The sequence below is a fragment of the Uranotaenia lowii genome, chromosome 2 (genome assembly GCF_029784155.1).
Source record: "Uranotaenia lowii strain MFRU-FL chromosome 2, ASM2978415v1, whole genome shotgun sequence".
NCBI classification, from domain to species: Eukaryota; Metazoa; Arthropoda; class Insecta; order Diptera; family Culicidae; genus Uranotaenia; species Uranotaenia lowii.
Window position 1 is genome coordinate 329,791,438 of NC_073692.1, and position 22,879 is coordinate 329,814,316.

General features: G+C 37.3%; 1 protein-coding gene across 5 annotated transcripts in view; it reads left to right on the top strand.

The window, feature by feature from the left end:
- The first annotated feature begins 1,743 nt into the window (after positions 1-1,743).
- Positions 1,744-22,879, top strand: part of LOC129747392 (protein Teyrha-meyrha) — a 109,821-nt gene continuing 88,685 nt past the window's right edge. For 4 of the 5 annotated variants that reach the window (XR_008737501.1, XM_055741588.1, XM_055741590.1 and 1 more), the window contains exons 1-3: positions 1,744-2,707; positions 14,839-15,069; positions 15,164-15,371. Coding sequence is in view for 4 of the 5 variants with exons in the window: in XM_055741588.1 (XP_055597563.1) it covers positions 2,591-2,707; positions 14,839-15,069; positions 15,164-15,371 (556 nt within the window). In the remaining variant the exon portion in view is untranslated. The remainder of the gene's footprint in view (positions 2,708-14,838; positions 15,070-15,163; positions 15,372-22,879) is intronic. The other variant, XM_055741589.1, reaches the window with a different exon arrangement.

The window sequence follows — 22,879 nt, forward strand, 5'->3', positions numbered from 1 at the left end:
AAGTGTCACACGTAGCAATTTTTGCTCTAATTTTCCGTTGTTTGTAAGAGATGTATTTTTTGGCAGAATACATTGTAAATTGATTAACTTGAACTGTTCACAACGAAAAAAAAAGTTGGTGAATTTATAGTTTGAAAGAAATATTGTAAATTTAGCTGAAATTTCCATCGCGTTTTTCTCGTTTGCACGTTTTTTCACATGGAACAATTTTGTTTGGAACGGTAATGCATTTCATTAACAAGTTTCTTATGTTTAAGGAAAACGTGGCAAAATGAGTCACTTGATGTAATAAAAACAAAACTTGGAACACACCGATTGATTCAGCCAACATTTTTTCACAATTTAATATGACTTTTTTGTAGCAAGATAGATTGCTAGTATCGGAATTCTACCGTTATTCCTAAAAAAAGGGTAATTGAGCAAAATGAGGCGATTAAAGTCCTTTATTAGAAAATTAAACCATAAAATTGATAGATTTTTATAAAAGTTTTTTTACTTTTTTGTCACGCACATTAATTTTTTCATAAAAACTCAAAACTCTAAGCTAAAGTTGGGTTCGTCGAGAAACTTCGAATTTATGAACAAAACTGCCTTTTGGACAGCAAAAAATCACTCGAGCTTAATATTTCGTCGGCCAAATCCCGCAATTATCTATCATCTCTCGCATCAAACATCAAGTAGGTATATTAAAACCTCGTTCACAAATCAAAAGCACCGGTCGCCCTACTCCACACGACTGACCGGATCGTCTTCCACTTTCCGAACCCCGCCGGAGGCGGACACTTGCTCAGTGTAGTTGATGCCCCGATAAATAGCGCAAAATTCAACCTAGTTTTATTTTCGTTGTCAACTTCCCAGTCCAGAGTCAACTCCGGACAACGCACTTCACCCCGATCCAATCCTGCAGCTGGTTGGTCTTCTTACTGGACGTCGGTAGTTCGACTGGGAGTTCATATTGCTTTGAAACCCCCCAACAACAACATCCTACCCAGTTCATAATATTCGTGACTTGTTCCACTAGGTACTGGTGAACTGCGTTCTCGTTTTCCCGGGGATGATGTAGTAGTCCTATCTACTCTACTAGTCCTCTTTCTAGTTGTTAGTACTGGGACTACTCTCTGATTTTTCCCACTGCACTGCATCATTAGGCCACGCCTCTTGTGGATTTCCGAATGAGGGAAACAATTGCTTGCGCCAGCGGGGTGGGCCAAGCTCTCTCTGTTTTCTTTTCGCTTATGTACTGGCCATATTTTTGAGAAGTAAATAGAAATGGGAGAGAGAATCTGGCGAATGGTGGTTTTACTCTCTCGCGCTCTTTTCCGGAGTCTACCAACCAGCGATCAAAGAACTACTCCACACACAATGAGAGTTGAGTGTTGAAATATCTCAAATATGAACTCCAACCAACCGTATGGAACTAGTTTGAATCAACTCTCGCTCCCGGTCCTCCCGACTCCCGCCGGACTCCAGCCGGACCGGTTTTTCCTTTCGATGCGGTGGAATCCGCTTGAGGAAGAACCAAACCGAAACTAAACCCACCCCTTGCGTTTGCCATTTCTCTGTTTTGCTCGTCGTATCCTTGCTCGCAGGGTGAGGAAGCGAGTCGACATAAGGTTTATGGGTCTCGCTTACTCGGCCGCTTGTTTTTGCTCAGGCGTACAGCTTCGCCCCGTTCCGTTCCGTTGCGAGGAGGATTGATTGCTTGCATCTGTGTTACACGACTTCCATCCAGTACATCTCAGGTGTCAGTTGCGGAAGGACGTGATTCTGTCGTCGTTTTTGCCGTCGCCGTGCGTTTAGATTCGTTTTTGCCGTGGATCGCCGACGCGAGTTAGTTAATTCAGTGATACGATACGACAACGGGAGTGGTTCGGAGTAGTTTTTTTGTTGGTACTGTCGTCTGTTGGCCCCCTCGGCCCTGCCTCCTCCTTGTCGCAGTTCGACCCAGGTGCATCCATCGGAGGACCTCCGCCCTCGATCCCCCGCAGGGACAACCGGGCACCGACCTACAGGATAACGAGTGTGTGGGTGGGTCTTCCGTTAGTGTACAGTACATGGACTCCATGTCTGTTTAGAAGTGAATCTCTCTCTCCCGGCGAGTTAGTGAACATTTTAAATGACTACCAACTACTGGGTAGTCCCGGAGTGTCCCTCGGACTGCAGTTCAGTTAGTGCGCGACATTAGATTTAGTTGCAGTCGTAACGCGAACCTAGTACCTAGAACCTATCGACTAACCAACCAAACCGGGAACCGAATCAATCGAATCGACACTCCAATGATCCAATGGACTGTACTTAAGTAGTGATATGCATTCGAGTATGATCCAATGTGTGATTAGTGACTAAAGAACAAACGAGCTTATACCAGTGTACTTTCTGTCGCCCAATAGCGACTCAATAAAAATCAACGATTCGAATGTGATTGTGAACCTGTGTTAAACATCAACCCAACTAAAATTTAAACGCCCGGTCAAACTAAAACCAGTGATAACGTTTCCCCAAAAGGATCAAATCCAGATGAAAGTGACCCGGATTTGGAAACTTAAAAGTATTCTTAGCAGCAGTTCAGTAGCCCGCGTAGAACCGTACCATGGATAATCCGAGCTATGGTTCGTCGCACATGTCATCGCCGGCGCTCGTAGTGTTTTCCCAGGCCGCGAACGGATTAAGTGACGCGCTCCGGATCCAGAGACCGTTTCATTCACAAGTAATAAGATCAATTTTTGCATCGATGAAGAGCTTTATTGGTGCAGTGTTGGTGGTTGGCTTTGTGGCCCTATGTGGGAAATAGTTGAATCGTTTGCTTAAAAAAGTGCATACAAAGCCTTTAAAAATTATTGAGTTAATTGATTATCTGTGAAACATTGAAAAGGAGATACATCACGATAAATTTTTTAGAGATGTGAACAATGGACTATAAAGTCAGATTTAAGACCTTCTTCCGATTTAAGGTCTTTGAAAATCTGTGTGGAAAGCAATTGTTTAATTGAAAGTTGAGGGGGGGAACCGTGCAGTATCGAGAATATCAGAGCAACTTCCTCAAAAATCCCTTACCAGGGCATTTCACACGTAGAACCAGTGGAACGGAAAATTTATTAGTTCCGTTGGATGTTCATGGTAAACGAATCGTACCTCATAGAGATCTGATATGTGTTTGTTATCATTTTATATGAGATTAGCCGATCCCGTACGAACTCCGTTTCGCTTTTAACTTCAAATATGTGATGAGTGTGTGTTAATAGTAATAGAGATGCATTTTCACGACAATATTACATAATATTTTTATGTATTTTTGAACTTTCGATTGTCTATCAAACACCCGTTCACGAATTTTAAGGTTGTTCGGATGCATGATCACGCAATTATTGCAAAAATATGAAACAGTTAATATGAAATCAGGATTCGATCGATAATGCAGAATAACGAAACTACTGCAAAAATTTTAAGCAGTTTATATAGACGTTCCTTTTTCCTGTCCTTTGATTCAGAATTTGAAATCATGAATTGATTGTTCATTTTGTAAAGCTGCCGTGTCGATTCGAATTTCCGTCTCGATTCGATGCATAGTAAGTGCCCAACAATTAGACTTTTTAAATCAATTACCCGAGCTGTGGAACTCCCATGTACTTGTTTTCATCACAATCCTATGTTTAATCGTGACAATATCGTGATAACAGTTAAAATTTCATATGGATGACCCCTTTTTCGATCGCTGATCCAAAATTGGACACCTGAAATCGATTGCCCGTCTTTCAAACCACCCGTATACAAAATTTGATCTCAAACTGATGCGTTATCACGACAATATAGCAAAAACAGTGCACAATTAATATAGACGACCCCAATTGCCGACCCCCGATCCAAAATTTGACACCTGAAATCTATTACTCGTCCCTTAAAACCACTATGTGCAAATTTTTAACACAACCCAATGAATTGCAATATATATTATTAGACTCAATATTGCAAATATAGTGAAAAATTAATAAACTCACTCCAAAATAGATAATTAAAATCAATTGCTCGTCCATCAAAATACCCATGTACAGATTTTCATCTCAATCCGATGCATAATCACGACAATATCGCAAAAACAGTGAACAACTAACATAAACGACCCTTTTTTTGGACCACGGTCCAAAACTTGACACCTGTAATCAATTACCCTTACTGTAAAACTCTCATGTACCAATTTTCCATTACTATCCTATGTACAATCAAAAAACTATCGCAAAAACTGTGAACAGAAAATATAGACGATCTCTTTTACCGACCCCAAACACAAATTTTGAAACATGAAAACAATAGAGCGTCCCTCAAAACTCCTATGTAAAAGTTTTCTTCTCAATTCAATGTAGAATATTTATCGTCAATATTGCAAAAACATCCAAAGGTTGATATAGAACATCCCTTTAGGCCACCCCTGATTCTTAAATTGTAATCTGGAATTGATTGCTCGTCACTCAAAAATTCTATGTAGAAATTTTCATCACAATCCGATGCAAAATAACACCAATATTGCAGAAACATTGATTGAGCAGCAAAGAAAATTCTGTTTTCAAAAGATCCTGCGTCGTCACGTCACGTTTTAAACCTTGTTTTTCTATAACTTTATGACCGTTTTACGGAAAAAAGAAAAGACTTGTAGGACGGGAACAAAAATCGTATACGGATTTTTGTTTTCCGGGATTTTCATCCTTTAGGATGATTCATCCCTTGTATACGGGAATAACTTTATTGACCTCTAACTAAGCAATTGATGTAAAAAAATCTATTTATTTTCAATAGTTTTTATTGTTTAAATAGTGTTATAAAAGAGGTAAAAAATTAAATATTTTTTAGGTTTTATAAATACCAGATAAATTTTTGATGTATTAAAATTGTTTGAATCTTTCTACAGTGCTGAAATATGCCAAAAAATGTGAATAAAATGTTGAGGACATACATGGGCTCGTATGCAGTAGAGCATGGGTGGCCAACATTTTCAACAGGCGGGCCAAATTTCAAAGATGAGATAGATTGGCGGGCGCTACAACCATTTTTTTTTTCAATATTCAGAGCAAATAAATGAATAACTGGTTCAATGATGATGAAATTAAATTATTATTTTTTTATTTGTTTCTTTCAAAAATATATAGGTATGACAAAATTAATAAGATTCGGTACAGGTTGCTACTGTTTCTACTTGGATTGAGCTGAAAAATAATTTTAAAATTTATTGAGAACACGTTTCTCAGACAAAATTATTATTTTCGTTACTAAATTAGAAACATTTTACTAGGGGAGAGTGGGGTATCATGGACCACTTTTTTTCTTTGTTTCATAACTTCTTTATGAGAAAAGATAAAATTAAAATAATAAATAGAAAGGTTTTTTACATTTTTGAGGTATCATAAGGCATTTTTTGTTATTTTTCAAACACATTAATTTGCGAGTTTTGACTGATTTAAAAAAAAGTAATTTTTTTTGGATTTTTAAAAACTGTGGGGGAACGTGGGCCACCAAATCCAAATTGACTAGAAAACGTGCAAAGTTTATGAGTTGACCCAAAACTGAAATTTCATAATTCATTTAGTTATTTTAAAGCGATTTCAGATGAGGAAACTGAAAAGAGAGTTGTGTATGATCGAATAGATCCTAACACCTGGCTCGTGAACGTTTCGGCAAAATTCCATATATAGGATTTTTGTTCGTCTCTATCGCATTAGAAAAGATGGACAAAACGTTTTTCATAATTCTTAATTTGGCATGAGAATACTTTACAAATAGTAATAACGTATTTTAAGTTCTGAACGTGTATAAAAACACCAATATATAGGTGGCCCAAGATACCCCACAAAATGTGGTCCACGGTTCCCGACAAGCAATGATTTGGAAATTGGTTGCGTTTGTGTGACCTATTTATGTTTCATCAAAAATTCCATTTCCACTTGAAAGAACATGACAAAACCAATATCATAAGCGTATGAGCATATTTTTGTTATGTAATTTAGTTCTCACACGGATGCAATTTTGCGGGTCCTTGTTTAATTATGTAAGTACATTTTTATAGGCTAGTTTCATAAAAGAAGCATATGATAGTCAACAACATATAGTAAAACATGCTTACGCAAAGCGACGACGATGACAGTTGGATTGGGATTTTTATCTCAACACACAGCTAAGATATTTGAAGTGGCCCACGTTTCCCCATGGCCCACGTTACCCCACGCTCCCCTACTAAAATTACATTTGTGTTTATCCAGACCAAATTAAATATCAATATATGTTATATACATCAAGGGTTATTTAAAATTTATAAGTTTTTAATTTATGGTTTGAACTTCTGTTGGGTAAATTTGTTGCAGGAATTTTTAAACTGTGGGAATTCCAAAGTACATTAAATTTTTTTCATAATCGCACAATTTTTCAAACCCAAAAAAAGTTATTTTTGACCTCTGTACTATGTTGGGTTATCTAACTTTTACTTTAAAAAAATGGTTCAATGAAAATGATGTGATATATGCGCAGCAACCAGAATTCCCTTTAAAAGGTTCCATAGAAGCTTAACCAGCTCTCGTTTGTGTCTGAAGAGAATGCTAAGCAGCCCAAAATTTAAGTTCTTAAAGCTACTTTCAAGTTCATTTAGGTGGCTGTAGAGAACGCTATTCAGCTTCTAAGGGAATGTTAAGGAACTTCTACGCGGCGAAAAAAAATCCGATTGACAGATTGCTCTGACATTCAGATGTCAGATTGCTAGGTTGCCGACTTTCAGTACACAATATGAATAGCTACAAAAATTCGCATCATTAAAAATTGGTTCGAATATCTTAACATTTATAAGAAAAATTCGAAAAAATCTCGAATCGAATTCCATTCGTAAATATCAGTACAGAATTGATAGACATTTTTGACATGTCGCTTAGAATTCTCACACACCTTCAAGTATCTTAATGGTGCGTTTTAGAATGTTACGCGAACGTTATCGACCTTCTTGAAAGAAGTTCAATTAAAAGCGCCTAGAAGTTCCTTTATCGATAGTTTAACCTTTTTAAAGGGCGATAGAAGTTCCTGAGTAACTTTTACGCGACAAGAGTCACCTGAAGCTCCCGTTAAACATTTTTTCGGCCAAATGTGAACTTTGGAGTTCCATCTTTAAGTAAAAATGCGACTTTTGGTTGCTTGGGATGTATCGACTGCGAGCGTCTTGAAAAAAAATTTCAACTCACTTTCAACATGTGCGCACTGCTTCAAGAATGCCCATTTCAGATGTCGTAATTTAAACGGCAGCGTTTCACATCAATGAACGATCATTTATTCTTTTGCAAACCAAGCTGTTGAGAAACTTATTTTAAAATTATTAATTAAAAAAAATCAGAACTCCATTATTGATAGTTTACAAACCGAACTATCTTCAACAATTCAAAATGCAGTTTCAAATGAAATGCGTACTATAAAATTGGATTTTCAAACAGTGAACGTATCGAAACATCCAAAGAAAACTTTTTTTTTTCAAAACTTGACACAGTCCAAACAGTTTTTAAAAATTTGAAGATTGAAAATGAAACTCCTCTAAACTAGAAAAAAGTAATCTTTTATTTTCGGCAATGGTTGTCTCGTCGTTTCATCTTTAAAAAAAATCATGATATTCATGGCTAACGTTCTTCCTTTCATTGAATCTTATGTTTCCTCAATCTTTTCATCATATCTGAAAAGTTGATATTTTTTTATTTTTGTTGGCGATGTTTTAACTTTTTTTTTACAATTTGCATTAGTTTAGGAATCATAATTTAAATAAATTTAAAAAAAATCAAAGATCAAATTTTTAAAATGATAGCACATTTTTAACATTTTAATCTATAATGGAATAATGGGCTTAACAGTAGAATAATAACAAAAAATTTTAATGGTTTCGAATTTTTTGCGAATGTTTTATCGACATGAGGACAATTTATCTGACGGGTTTGTGACAAGCTTCCTTAAATTTCCGTAAGATTACAAAATTTGGCTGGTAAACGGTGGATAATGTGCAACACGAGACCCCATAGTGGTCATATCACCTCTTATTCACAACTCCTATCTCTACCTCCCCGCGGTGCCGGCTGGGGTGCGAGTAACCTAAGCGGAGATCGGGTACCCAACCCCGGTGGATGCTTTGGTCGCATGCAGACTGAGAAGGTGGCCGCACGCGTCTGTTCCCCAGGTCAGGGGCGGCGTGCAACAACAACCGAGCGTCTGTTCTCCAGGTCAGGGGCGGCTCAAACAGCGTCTGTCTTGCAGCAAGCGGCTGAATTTATGAAATGCGGCTCCCGCCAGCTAAGTCCAAGATGGCAGCCCCATCGCGGGATAGGGACTTTAGGCTAACAACCTACTGTTCCCGATTTGAAATTGTTACGGAATCCGAAAGAAATGACCGACCTGGAACTTTGGCGACGACTTTTAGCATGAAAACACGGACACGAATTGGAACTTGGAATGTTTTAACCCTTGCCCAACAAGGCAAACTGGAACAACTTGCTAGAGAGGCTAGCCGCCTCAAGCTTGAAATTCTGGGACTGAGCGAAGTCCGTTGGCCTAATACTGGAGAACACAAGACACAATCCGGGCAAGTCCTGCTTTACTCTGGCATACGAGGAGAACATGCTACTCGGGAACGAGGAGTTGGTTTCCTGTTAAGCCCGCAGGCCTACGCGGCCCTCATTAGATGGGAACCGATAAACGAAAGAATAATCGTAGCCAGATTCAGAACACGGGTTAGAAACCTTACAATGGTCCAGTGTTATGCGCCAACTGACGTTGCCGACTTGCAGGAGAAAGAGCAGTTTTACAGTCAACTGAACAGCGTGGTTGAGAGAATTCCGAAGGGTGACATTCAAATCCATTTGGGCGACTTCAACGCAAAGATTGGCTCCGACAATCAGGACCTTGAGCGCATCATGGGGCGCCATGGCCTAGGACAGATGAGCGAAAACGGAGAGCTGTTTGTAGAATTTTGTGGCAACAACAACATGGTGATCGGCGGATCGCTCTTCCCCCATCGACCAGCACATAAGGTCACTTGGGTATCCCGAGATGGCCGAACAGAAAATCAAATTGACCACATCTGCATCAGCCGAAAATGGAGAAGGAGCCTTCTTGATGTCCGCAACAAACGAAGCGCAGACATTGCATCTGACCATCATCTCGTCCTTGGCGAGATACGACTGAGAGTTGCGCGTGTCCAACGGCGCGAGGAGAAAGTCGGGTGTCGATACGACGTCCGCCGGTTGGAGAATCCAGAGGTGAAAAGGGCATACGTTGAACAGCTAGAATCCCGAGCCTCGGAGCTGCCGACAGACGGAACAGTCGAAGAACAGTGGTGTGGAATCAAGAATGCCTTTATCACGACGAGCCATGGTACTCTCGGTAAAGTTTGTGGAAGAAGGAGTGAATGGATGTCGGATGAAACTTGGAGGATGGTCGATGATCGGAGAAAGGCGAAAGTCGGAATTGAGCAGGCATGTACCGGGTCAGCCAAAGCAGCCGCCCGCTTACGATATGCGGAGCTGGAAAAGGCAGTTAAACGAGCTTGTAGACGAGACAAGAGAGCCTGGACAAACTCCCTAGCCGAAGAGGGAGAAAGAGCCGCCGCCAATGGAGATATCCGATTACTTTATGACATTTCTCGCCGCCTCAGTGGTGCAAGGACTAATGCAAGAATGCCGCTGAAAGACCGAGCAGGTCAGTTATTGACCGATCGAACAGATCAGCTCAAACGATGGACTGAGCACTTCGAACAACTCTTCCAAGTCACGAATAGCGATGGCCAACAAAACCCGCAGCTCGAAGCGCCAACAGTAAGTCGCATTAATGGCGTCAACTCGGAAGCGCCCTCGCTGGCTGAAATAGAAGCGGCAATCAAAAACATGAAATCCAACAAAGCACCTGGGATCGATTGCATCCCTGCTGAAATGCTGAAAGCCGACCCTGCCCTATCAGCACAAATGTTGCACCGTCTTTTCGCTGACATCTGGGATACTGCAACATTCCCGGCCGACTGGATGCAGGGTATCCTTGTAAAGGTCCCGAAGAAAGGAGACCTGACAGAGTGCGGTAACTGGCGAGGCATAACGTTGATCTGTACAACCCTCAAAGTACTCTGCAAAGTGATTCTGAACAGGATCCAGGAGAAAATAGATGCTACACTCCGACGGCAACAAGCTGGATTCCGATCCGGACGATCATGTGTGGACCACATCACAACGCTACGAATCATACTGGAACAAATCAACGAATTCCAGGACTCTCTTCTGCTGGTGTTCGTTGATTTCGAAAAAGCATTCGACCGACTTAACCATGAAAACATCTGGGCGGCTCTAAGGCGACGAGGGGTCCCAGAGAAACTAGTCCATCTCATCGAAGCACAGTATGAGGCATTTTCGTGCAAGGTCTTGCACGACGGTGTCTTGTCCGAACCAATCCCGGTAACTGCTGGAGTGAGACAAGGATGTATTCTATCACCGCTACTTTTTCTAATCGTAATGGATGAGATTCTGATTGGATCGATTGACTGTGCACCGAACCGAGGATTGCCGTGGAATCCTTCAACAATGGAGCAACTGAACGACCTTGACCTGGCTGACGATATTGTTTTGCTAGCCCAAACACAACCAGATATGCAGAGCAAACTCGACGACCTCACCGAAAGTTCCAAGGCAGCAGGTCTCAAAGTCAATGTTGGAAAGACCAAGTCGATGGAGATCAACACAGAAAATCCCTCCAGTTTCATGGTAGCTGGGCAACAAGTTGAGAAAGTGGAGTGCTTCCAGTATCTTGGTAGCCAGATAACGCCTGATGGTGGTACCAGGAAAGACATCGAAACCCGGATCAGAAAGGCCCGATTTGCGTTTGCGAGTCTCCGAAACATCTGGCGGTCACGCCAGATCTCTCTACGAACTAAAATCCGAATCTTCAACTCAAACGTCAAATCCGTATTGCTGTACGGGTGCGAAACTTGGTGCACATATGCGGTGACGACGCGAAAACTGCAAGTATTTGTAAACCGCTGCCTGCGGAATATCATCCGCGCTTGGTGGCCTGGCAACTGGATCTCGAATGAGGAATTACATCGCCGGTGTCATCAAAGGGCGCTAGAAATCGAGATTCGGGAACGTAAGTGGAGATGGATTGGGCACACGCTGCGAAAAGATGAAAACGAGATTTGCAGAAAGGCGCTAGATTGGAATCCAGAAGGTCATCGAAGAAGAGGCAGACCCAGAAATTCGTGGCGGCGAAGCCTAGCCGCTGAAATCCGAACTGTCGACGAGAATCTTGACTGGGACCAGGTGAAGACGCTGGCTCCGGATCGTCAACAGTGGAGGTCTTTTACCACGGCCCTATGCACCGGAGGATCGGCGCGGGATCATTAATCATAATCAACAAAATTTGAAAATTTTTGTGACTTTAAAACACATGACATTTTGCAGCTTTTAAAATTGATATATGTTCTTCGAAATTATCGAAGTTTTTGTGAGTTACCGAAAAACGTCGATAATTTCGAAGAACAAACAATCGCGGTGATAAATCCAAAACTCAAAATTGATACATGTATTCTGGATCCCCCAGAAGATTTATCATTTTTCCGTAACAAAAACTGTATTAGAAATTCACATTATTTTGTAATTTTCCAGCTGAAATTATAATGTGGTATATCGAAATGCATTGAAAGTTAATAACTTTTCAAATGAAATATTTTAATAATGTTTGTAGTGTAAATCTGCAATGAGCAAATTATTAAATTGTGTAAAAATCTGAAGACATCCTGCGGAAATTGCGATGTAGAGTATGTAGGGGATGTAGGGCCATGGTTTGGCCACCCATGCAGTAGAGCGTCAATAATCTTTTCGAATATGTATAGTTCGATGGGGTTCTTGGGCTAAAAAAAATTGAAAATCAACAACTTATAAAAAAAAACCAGTCCAAAAGTCATGGAATGTTTGTATAGTATAATGATATAACCTTGAATTATTGTCTTACCTCATACATATTCGGCCTTCATTTGGTGATTCGATACCCACTGTTCGTTTTGAATGACATCTTTCAATAGAAATAAGTATTGGTTTCACTTAAAAATATATGTTATCCTCTATGACATTCAAAATTACTCTAAAAAAATAGTTTCATTTATTACTGCAAGATTATATATGTTTGAGTACCAAACAAAGTGTAACACAATTTTCTTAAACTGGTATAATATAAACAAGAAATTAAAATTTTAATCAACAATAACATGCTAAAAATCACCAAAGAATCATATCGTAGAAAATGTAAAATTGCAAATTCATATCGAAAGTGTTGAAAGATACGCATACTTTCCCTATCATGTTTTTTTTTTGGTTTTTTTTTTTTCGTTTTGAAGATTAATGAGTTTGTGATTTCTATAATTTTCAATTTAAGCTACTTATTAGGCACGATTTACGGAAACGTAATATTTAAGTCTCTCGCCGTCCGTGGCGTAGAGGTTAGCCTTCGAGTCTTCAAAGCCAACGGTCATGAGATCGAATCCCGGACACGGAATAGTACACTTTCTGTGGGTTGGTGGTGTTAGCATTTGTAAGATGCATCATATTATCGAAAGAAGTACGAATTTGTTGTTGAGTTAATGAATTCTCTTAAAGAAAATGTCAAGTTTCATTGATATCCAATATATGTTTGTGTTCGTTTAAAACGTTTTAACGAAATAGTTAAGTGAAAATTTCTCAAAAATTCGAATCTGATGGCTGATTTTACCAAATATATCTTAGTGAGGTGTTATTTGGCCTTTATTATCCAGAACAAAATAGTCATAACTTTGTGATACTGAAGTATAGGGTGTCCCAATATATCTAAGCACGATTTTTATGCAACCCTGCTTATTCCGGATGCCGTTAAAACGGCTGAATTCTGCTGGGTGTTGTTGTTTAGAGTTTAACATAGAGCTCTGCGTACCGTGAGCTCCAATCAAAAAATATCGTGCACAAATGGTGTACTATCCCAAATAATTTGCTGACTTTTTTGGCGAAAATGGAAGAACTAAGCATTGGAGCAGTCTGAAATTCGATTCCGAAGTAGCTTCGTGGACAAAAAAAACTGGGTGAAAACCGGGTCCGGTGGACAAAACTTTGGACCAAAAAGTCATGCATGCTTATGCCAGTAAGAAGACTGTCTCAATTCGGGATGTGGCCAAAAAAGTGGGATCTCCTCGTAGTACCGTCTCTCGTAATATAGATCTAAAGACTTATAAGAAGCAGAATATTTAAGCCAAAGTGGAGTGAAAAAACAAGCTGCTTCCGTCAGACCAAGAGCTTGTAAATTATGTGATCAACTGTGTGTGGAAAATCAGTGTGCGTTATCGTCATCAAGAACAGCAATTTTTACCGATAAATTTGGTAAAAAGGCAATGGCTTGACAAGCCATAAGTGAGTGTGGCATGTTTTCCGAGCCATGTTTACGTCCCAGAGTGCCTGAACCGTCGCCTGCTCCCCATGATCCGCAAGCATGATCACCTAGTACTGTTTTGTCGGATTTGGCATCAGTTCACTACTCAAACGACACGATGGCTTGATGCCAATCCAATAGAATCCAGATCCTACCGAAGCAGATGAATCCGTAAAATAGCCTTCAAGCTAGACCGATCGAAATTTTACGGGCGTTTGCCAAATAGTATTTGAGCAAACATGTGAAGCCTGCCGATTCTATCGAAAACTTCGCAAACTACTGGGAAAAAGTTGCCAAAATCACTGCAAAACAGTCTGCGATGAAGCTAATCAGCAGTCTTCGTTTAAAAACTCGATCATTGAGCCACGATTGACTGGAATCTTATTTTTTATTGATTCACTATAAAACAAGGTTATAGAGAACGTTAGAGTGAATTGGTTTGCTCATATGTTTTGTTTATACTGTTTATTTTAAATCGAGCTTAGACATAATGGGACACTCTTTATTGATGAATCATAATACTATTATAATACTACTGTTTCTAAAAATTGATAACAATTTTTTTCTCAAATAATTTTGATTTTTTTTTTATTATGAATGATTCAAAAAAGGAACAAAATTATTTTCGATTTGTAATATTCCATCCATCTTTACAATTATCCATTTTTAAAAAAATCAAATTCTGTGAGGTGAAGTCACTCATTCGCGCTGTTGTAGCTCAGTTTGATCTCTACCGATATCTGTAAAATTCAGTGTTTAAGAATTGTCTCGTCATTTTTAAAGAAGATCTCTATTCTTTTTGTTAGAAAATGTATAAGTTTCCTCGTAAAATTAGAAAGTTTTCCTTTTTTGGTTACGTGAACTCATTTGCGACTGTTTTGCTAATATGCAAATTGCGAAAAAAAATAGTACATGTATTTGTATTTGATTATTTTGTAAAAGTTGTCAAAATATACACTTTATCCATAAAAAAATTACTTTCAAACTATTTTAAACAAGTAAAAAATTATTTTTACTCTTTTTACATTGGTTTTTTTGTAAAAGAACTCTATTGCTTGCCTCTCGTCGTTATTTACCGTACAATTAACGATGAATCCAGTCCGAGAAGAAGCTATGAATATTCATTTGAACTGCTCAGCTCACCCTCCGAGAGGTGCTAATGTCAGTAATTGAATTTGTAATTTATCAAATTTCACACCAACAACAACTGGAAGCAAATCATATCCATCGTTTGTATCTCTATTTGGAGACAGAGTTTCAGCTCCATTCTCCAAACACCCACGACTGACTGTCTGACGCCACAAAGTCAACCCACCACCACCACACCGCAACGCAAATGCGTCAAATTAGCAAATCAATCACCCCAACCGATTGTAAATCTACTTCCTCTTCGACTACTTCAAGCTCCCAGACGCCAAGGACCTGCACCATCTATCGCTAATGAGTGGCTACGGAGCCCATCTGCTGCACGGCTTCCAGCCTCACTTCCTGCACCCGCTCAATCCGGCCGTTTCGACTGCAAATGGAACCAGTCCGTTCGGATCCGGCGGGGCCTTCGTTAAACCGTTTCCCTCCAACCTGCCGCTGCCATCTGCCTTCGCACCGCCGAAATGTCTCGGCTTCGGAATCGACCAAGTAAGAATTGTTTTTCCGTTTTATCGGGGGAAGGGACCAGGGGATTCCGGTTTTACGCAAACAAGCAGTCCACCACACCGTTGAGTGATGTTAGAATATCTTTTCCAAGGGTTTGCTGTTCGGCAGCGGAAGTACCGGTTCCGAGTCGTTCCGGACCTCGGATTCGTCGAGTCCGGCCTGTGCCTCCCTTTCGCCGCCGGCCAAGGATGAATCGATGGAGGGCCAAACGAGCGAGGAGGGAGATCGGGACCGGGACCGGATATGCAGCCCGGAGCGGAGTCCCGAGACGCCTGGCTTTAGACGTGAGTACTGAAAAGTTTGTTTTTTTTTTTATTTATTGGGAAAACATCTGAGAAATATCTAGAAAATCATCGATTTCTGATGTAATTCCGAGGTTTTAAAATACCAAATACGGACATAATGAAGAACATAACCCGATACAGGTGGAGTTTGAACATTGTTAAGTTTGGGTTAAAACATGCAAGAATTTGATGAAAAAATTTTGAGCGTTTCGTTTCTCGACAATGATGAATGTGATAAGAAATGATAAATTTACATTTTTGTCTCGTCAAGATCTTCCGATCTTTCGTGCACATCCATGTAGATACACCAGAAAACCGAATTTCTTGCTCGGTCTTTTCTTTGAATTAAAACAACTTCTACAATTCATAACTTTTTTCTCCCATGGTAGAATTTCTTGACTCCATACTAATTTTTTCTTGTCTCATCAAGATCTTTCAAACCGTATGTTATGCATTCGTGTACATCAGAAAATCAAAATACCCACTTTCCTTTGTAGGATTTACAGGCTACTGCCGTGATATGCCGAAGTGACGTAGTTTCATTTATGACGATTTTGACTTTTTGATTCTTTTTATGCGTTTTTTGACGAGCTTTTATGCTCTGAAAATTTTCCGAATAAATCAAACGATATTGAAATATTTGGCAAAAACAATCATCTTTGAAAGAAATACATAATAAATCTCGTAACTCAAAGAGTTCTAAAGTTTTATTCTAAAAGTTTTAAATATATGCTCGTTTTAACATGATTATCTGTTTATAACAAAAAGGAGGGGGGGAGGGTGGTCTCCCATATCAAATCACGGTAAAATCTGTAACAAAACAAAAATTTTCTAAACTGCTGGGTTACGGATATCTTTTACAAGAATAGGGTGGATTATCTTCAGGAAGTTTTGAAATTATCTAAATAAAATTAAAACTTCATATGGACGACTTCCGTTTGTGGCCTTTGCACAAATTGATGTATCAATATGAAGTGTTTAAGTGAAAATGCATTTGATCTTCATTTCCGAAGCAACGTTATTCAACAACGTTTTTTAAGAATTATAATGAAAACTTTTTACTTTCACATGAAAAACACTCTTGATAAACCAGAAAAAAATGGATCTCAGACGCATTTATTAATTTGCCGAGCAAAACCCAGTAGGTAAATTTCCACCAAACTTTGTACCATGTTTCTTCATTACTGTGTATTTGAATGTCGATCCGATGTTTGAAGTGAAAATCTCGCAAAACATTGGATAGTTTATTTATGCAAACCCCGTTCGTTTTTGGCAACATTCGATTTATTTTCTAATGTGCTAAAATCGAACGGTTTTTTGGAGCCTATTAGTTTACGTTATAATAGGATCAATATAATTTAGACAAACACCATATAAATACGTTTTTGCGTTCTTAAATGGTGATAAAATAAAACACAACTACAAAATTAAAAAAAAATTTAAACTCAAATTTCATACAACCAAAAAACAAATACAAACAAAACACACCAAATGACAAAAAATTACTGAACATTTGTGAAAAATGACAAAAACAGCAAATATGACAAAAAAAAACATAAACAAAACATGATAATACAAAATGACAAAAAACGGAAAAAATTACTGAAAATTTCATTCATGGTGATAACAGTTGATTTATTTAGTAATAAGAGAAACATTCGATTTTGGCAACACAAAATATTCGGGAGTGTAGCCAAAATCGAACGGGGTCTGTACCACCCTTTATGCTGGCCTTAGACCAAAATTTCAATAAAAAAAATTCTTTATACTGTTCTACGAAACCCCCATAAGCCTATGAGTACATGATTTTTATCTCAATCCGATGCATAGAAAACAAAAATAACACAAAAAGAGTAATTGAGTTGGATGGTCATCCCTTTTGCACCGACCTCAAATAAAAAAATTAAAATCAATTGGCAGTTCATGAAAGCGTTCGTGTGCAGATTTCGATGAAATCCAATGTATAGTACCATCAAGATTGCTGAAGCAGTATTTGCTTTGTGGAGTTTTTTTTAAACGTAATAAGGCCGGAACAAATTTCAAATCCTTCTTTTGTCACTCGGAGTTGGAACATCGCGAGGGGGGGGACAATAAAAAATAATGCGAAAAACAAATAAATTGGAATAAATTGCACGAAAACTTGTATGCAACAAAATTATATACCATATCATTGCACAAAACCTATAAATCAAGTAATTTTTTAACGAAAAATTCAATAAAATCAAGAATCCAAAAAGGTGAAATAACTTCCAACTTCCAAAATTTGTTTTTTTCGTCTTCTAATCTTTTGGATACTTGAAATTTTTGTCGAAATTAACATAAAATACTTCAAACTTTATTTATTTCCCCCTTCGGGTTTTTGGAAATTTCGGAGGGGGGGGGGGGGGGTGACAAAAGAATAAATTGATATTTGTTCCAGCCTAATTTCAAAATAGAAAACGCTCTCTTGGTCACAAAATAGTTACGCTCCTAATGAACAAACTATGGACAAATCGTTAGAAAAAATCAACGCCTATACGCCGAAGTGACAAATGTGTATAATTTTGAATAGTTTAATTTACCAATTCCTTTGACACACTATTTTTTTCTGAAGTTTCACTGATATTTTTCAATCACCATCCACTATTGGTGAAGAAATATAAACCCTTCAAAACGAGAGAAAAGAAAAAGAGAAAATATGTAAATCTGAGAACCCGAAAATCTGAGAATCTGAGAATCTGAGAGCCTTAGAATCTAAGCATCTTAAAATCTGAGAATTTGAGAGTCTGGAATTTTAAGAACCTATGAATTTGAGAATCTTAAAATCTAACAGTCTACGAATCGGAGAGTCTGAGAAACCGAACACTCGAAAATTTGCCACACTGAAAATCTTAGAATATGAAAATCTAAAAAACTGAAAATCTGAGATTCTGAAAATCATAGAATCTGAAAATCTGAGATTCTGAGAATCAGAGAATCTGAAAATCTGAGGGTTTGAAGAATTTGAAAACCTGAGAATCTGAGAATCCGATTCTCAGAATATGAGATTCTGCGGGTCTGGGAATCTGAGAATCTGTTAATATGAGAATCTGTGAGTTCAAGAATCTAAGAATCTGTTAATATGAGAATCTGTGAGTTCAAGAATCTAAGAATCTGAGAATTTAAGATACTGAGAATCTGAAAAACAGAGAATATTGTATCTGAGATTTAAGCATTTGAGAATAAGAAAAACTGAAAAACTGTGTTACTGAGAATCTAGAAAAAAACCTAAGGAAAAAAATGTGAATCTGAGAATCTGAATATTTTAGAATTAGCGAATCTGAGAATCTGAGAATTTGAAAATCGGAATATTCGAAAATTAAGGATCTAAGGCTTTAAGAATCTGAGAACCTGAGAAGGTGAGAATCTGATAATCTGAGAATTTGAGTATCGAAGAATCGGAACATCTAAAAATATGAAAATCTGAGAATCTGAGAATTGGAGAATCTGTGAATCTTAGTTTTTTAAGTATCTATGAAACTGAGAATACAATAATATGAGAATCTCCGAATCTGAAAATCCGAGAATCTTAATATCAGAAAATATCACAATTCGAGAGTCTGAGAATTTAAGAATCTGTGAATCTTATAATCCAAGAATCTACGAATCTAAGAATCGGTGTATCTATGAATTTTAAGGTCTTAGAAACTGATTATCTGAGAATATCCGAATCTAATGATCTAAGTTTTTGACAATTTGAGGTACAAAAAATTCTCAGAGAATCCGATTATCTGAAATCTGAGAATCTGAAAATCTGAGAAGCCGAGAATCTAAAAATCTAAGGAACATTGAATCTAAAAATATCATAATCTCGAAATCCGAGGATCGCAGAATCCGAAATCTGAAAATCTGAGAATCTGAGAATCTGAAAATCTAAGAATGAAAATTTGAGAATCTGAAAATCTGAAAATCTGAGAATTTGAGATGCTAAGAATCTAAGAATCTGTCAATTTGAGAATCCATAAATATGAGAATCTGAGTATTTGGGAATCATAAAATTTCAGAATTTGAGAATCTAAAAATCTGAGAATCTGAGAATTTGAGAATTTGTGTATCTTAGAATCTGAGAATTTGAGAATCTGATAATCTGAGAATCTGAGAATCAGTCTCAAGTCATGAGAATCTGAAAACCTTTTAATGCAAGAATTTGTGAATCTGAGAATCTTAGACTCTGAAATTCTGGGAAACTTAGAATCTGAGAATTCAAACACCTGATAATAGATTTTTTTAGTTTCAGCGAGAAGATTTTAAAAGGAAAAATTCCGTATTATTTGGCTATTTGACAGATTTACGTAAAAAAAAATTCAAACAGGTTATCGTAAGGTTGTCAGAATTTTGTCAGCATTTATCCGGGCCGGATAAATCCGTGCATTTGTTTATAAAAACCTGGCAAAATCAGGGCATTTGATTTCAAAATTGACGACTGAAAATCTGGGCAAATTTTGTCAAAACCCAGAAATTATTCCTTGAAAAATCAAAAATTAAATTGAACTTTTTTTTCATTCAAACTAATTGACAGATTTTAAATTGCTTCCAAAAACCTTTCATCATTACTTTCACAAAACTTGCTCATTTTTTTTTGTTTTGGAGGCATAATTAACACACAAAAATATTGCAACACAATTTGTTTTTCTGTTTGATTTGCCAAATAATGTGAATTAATCCGGGCAACCAGACTGACTATTCTCAAATTTTGTATTAAATATCCGGGCTAACCCGGATTAAATCGGGCAAACTGGCAACCTTAGATTATCGCTTATCAATACTTATATTATGTAATTGTCTTGACGTGTAAATCAAATCCAATCATAGCAATTCTATTGAATAAAATACAAAAATAAATTTCCGAAAAACTTCTAATCCTAAGTCAAGTTGTTATGCATGGAAAAGACGATTAGAGCAAATATACTTAACCAATATTGACAACAGTCGTTTTTTGCATACTATGAAAAGCGTCCTCTAGCGGACAAAATGGCGACATTAATTCGAGAAATTTATGTACTGTAGTCAGGGATGCCAGTTATAATAAATTTAAAAAATATATACCTATTCTTGCAAAACCAAACCGCAATAAATAAAATGTTTAGAAAAAATATACCCATTATTTGAAAACATTTACCCACAAAATGTGTATCAAGATTAATTTCTAATAAGGTTTCTTTGTTGATCACGATATGCCCAATTAGTTGAATTGAAGAAGATTTGGCTTGCGACGATATTTCATTTTCAAATCAAATAATTATGATTTTAAAAGCCTTTGATAAAAAAAAAAGACTGCCCAACGTTAAATGAATTTCTTGCAAACCAACAGTTAAGGAAAATAACATTTAGTTATTTAGATTGTTTCCTTACGATACCTAGTACGTATCACTACTTATTCTATACTAAATGACGGATGAATTGATTTATATAGTTGAACTCCAGTAAGTAAAACCTAAACAAAACAACCTATTGAAGATCTTAATTTATGAAAGTTTGAAAGGTATGGGTTGGTTAGAATCGCCAAAAACAGTAATGCAAAAAATTTCACGATGACTAATGAAAATTTAAGATTAAAGCAAGTACCTATCTCAAAAATCTTCAATCGAAAACGTTCACTGATGAAGGTAGTAAGTTGCTATCGAAATACTGGTATATGAACTTTTCATTTACCGTGGTTGAATTAAAAGGAATCTTTCGATTGCTTTGATTCAGTATCTCAAATAATTTTTTATCATTGTACGTAAATCAAAGAAAAAAGTGATGAAAATTTGCTCTTTTTGCGATTGTCCAACACAAGTGCCAGATGGTTTTGTTGAAAATTTGCACATCGGGAAGAAAAAAAATCTGAATTTTTCAGTACACATCTAGAATCTATAAACAAAGGAGAAGTATTGGTGCTTTAAATGCCAAAAGCATTTTATTGACTGGTCTGCAGTTCATGTCGGAAAACACTATTAAAATATCATCTAAAACGAAGATTACCGTCCGTTTAATAAGTGTAGTTATTTTTTTGCAGATTTATTCGATGTCCTTATTGAGATTTTTATTGGACAATTCAGGACATTTTTAAGAAAAATTTAAAAATTCAGAATATTTCAAATGTTTTTTTTTTTTCAAAATTCAGGACGGTTTTTTGATAATCAGTACACTGTGTGTATGTAATGAATAAATTCAAGAGACTCAAAATCCTAAATAAACAATAAAAACAAACAAAAAATTAGGACAAAAACAATATTCAGGACATCTGCCACCTGTGACAAAGGTTTTTCTCGTTAAGTGGTGTATATCGGTTGAAGTATATTTGATAAGAGCGAAAGTTAATCCAATTTGCAGTAATTAAACCAGTAAAAAATAGTTAATCCAGTGAATAGAATTCATACAGAAATCATGTTATCAAATTTGTAATTGCACATCGACTTTCCTAATTTTAAATAAAGAATTCTATCAGGTTTAGTCGAGGATATTCTTGAATTATGAAGTTTCGCACTGAGTACACAATAGATTTAGTCGATTTGTCTAATAACTTTTCTTTATTATTAGATACAAAATTACGGTCGTGGACAAAGCTGTTCAGTGAAAAATTGCCTTTAAAGAATTTATAAATTGGCACAAAACCCATCAGCAGGCTCGGCTTCACAGAAAAAACAAAAATGATGTCGAATTTCCAGTATAAAATATTCAATTTTCCCATACAAACCTTAAAGTTCAAATTTAATCATGTAAACGTTTCTTGAAAATTCTACAAAAAATCATGGACGAATTTTGAACCAAAATGAAGCTTATTAGACTCCAGAGGGATTGAGAAATTTAAAAATGACCCCGAATTGGCTCAGTCTAGTGAACACTTTAAATTAAGTGATTATCACTTTTTTTGCAGACGTAACTAATAGTTATAAGAATTAAATGATTGAAGGTGAAAAATATCCTGAATGTATGTGGTTCAAAGCTACTTTCTTGTTTTGACGTACAATGTTGTTATTTTTCTTAAAATCTATATCTTATTGGTCTCAACATTGTAAACTTGTGTTTCTCCATCGAAATGCATTTCCTTTCTGAAATCGGGAGGGTCTTCTAAGCTTTCAGAAGAAAAAAAATAGTGCAACATGTTCGCTAGATTTATGATACACTTGGATGGATCAATTAGTGGGCTGTAAGTTCCGAGAATAACAGCCCAAGTCCGAGAACCGGAACCGCAGGATATCCGAGAAGCAGTGCAATCTGTTTACCGATCGATTAGCTTCTAATGAGTCGGCATAAATCGCTTTAATGTTCTTCGGGCTACCCAAATCTAACAATAGCTAGAAGCCAAGTTGCTCCAGCAGCCGGAAGCGGGGGAGGATTTGAACCATGGAAAAAAAAGTCCGACAGAAAGAAAGTGATAATTGATTTTTATTACTATTGCCGAAGCGTGCCACATTTCACTGGCAATCTGTTAGCACCATTTTTCATTCTGGTGGGAACCGACCGCGAACAACTAGGTATGGGTATCGGCACTCACAAACCTCCTA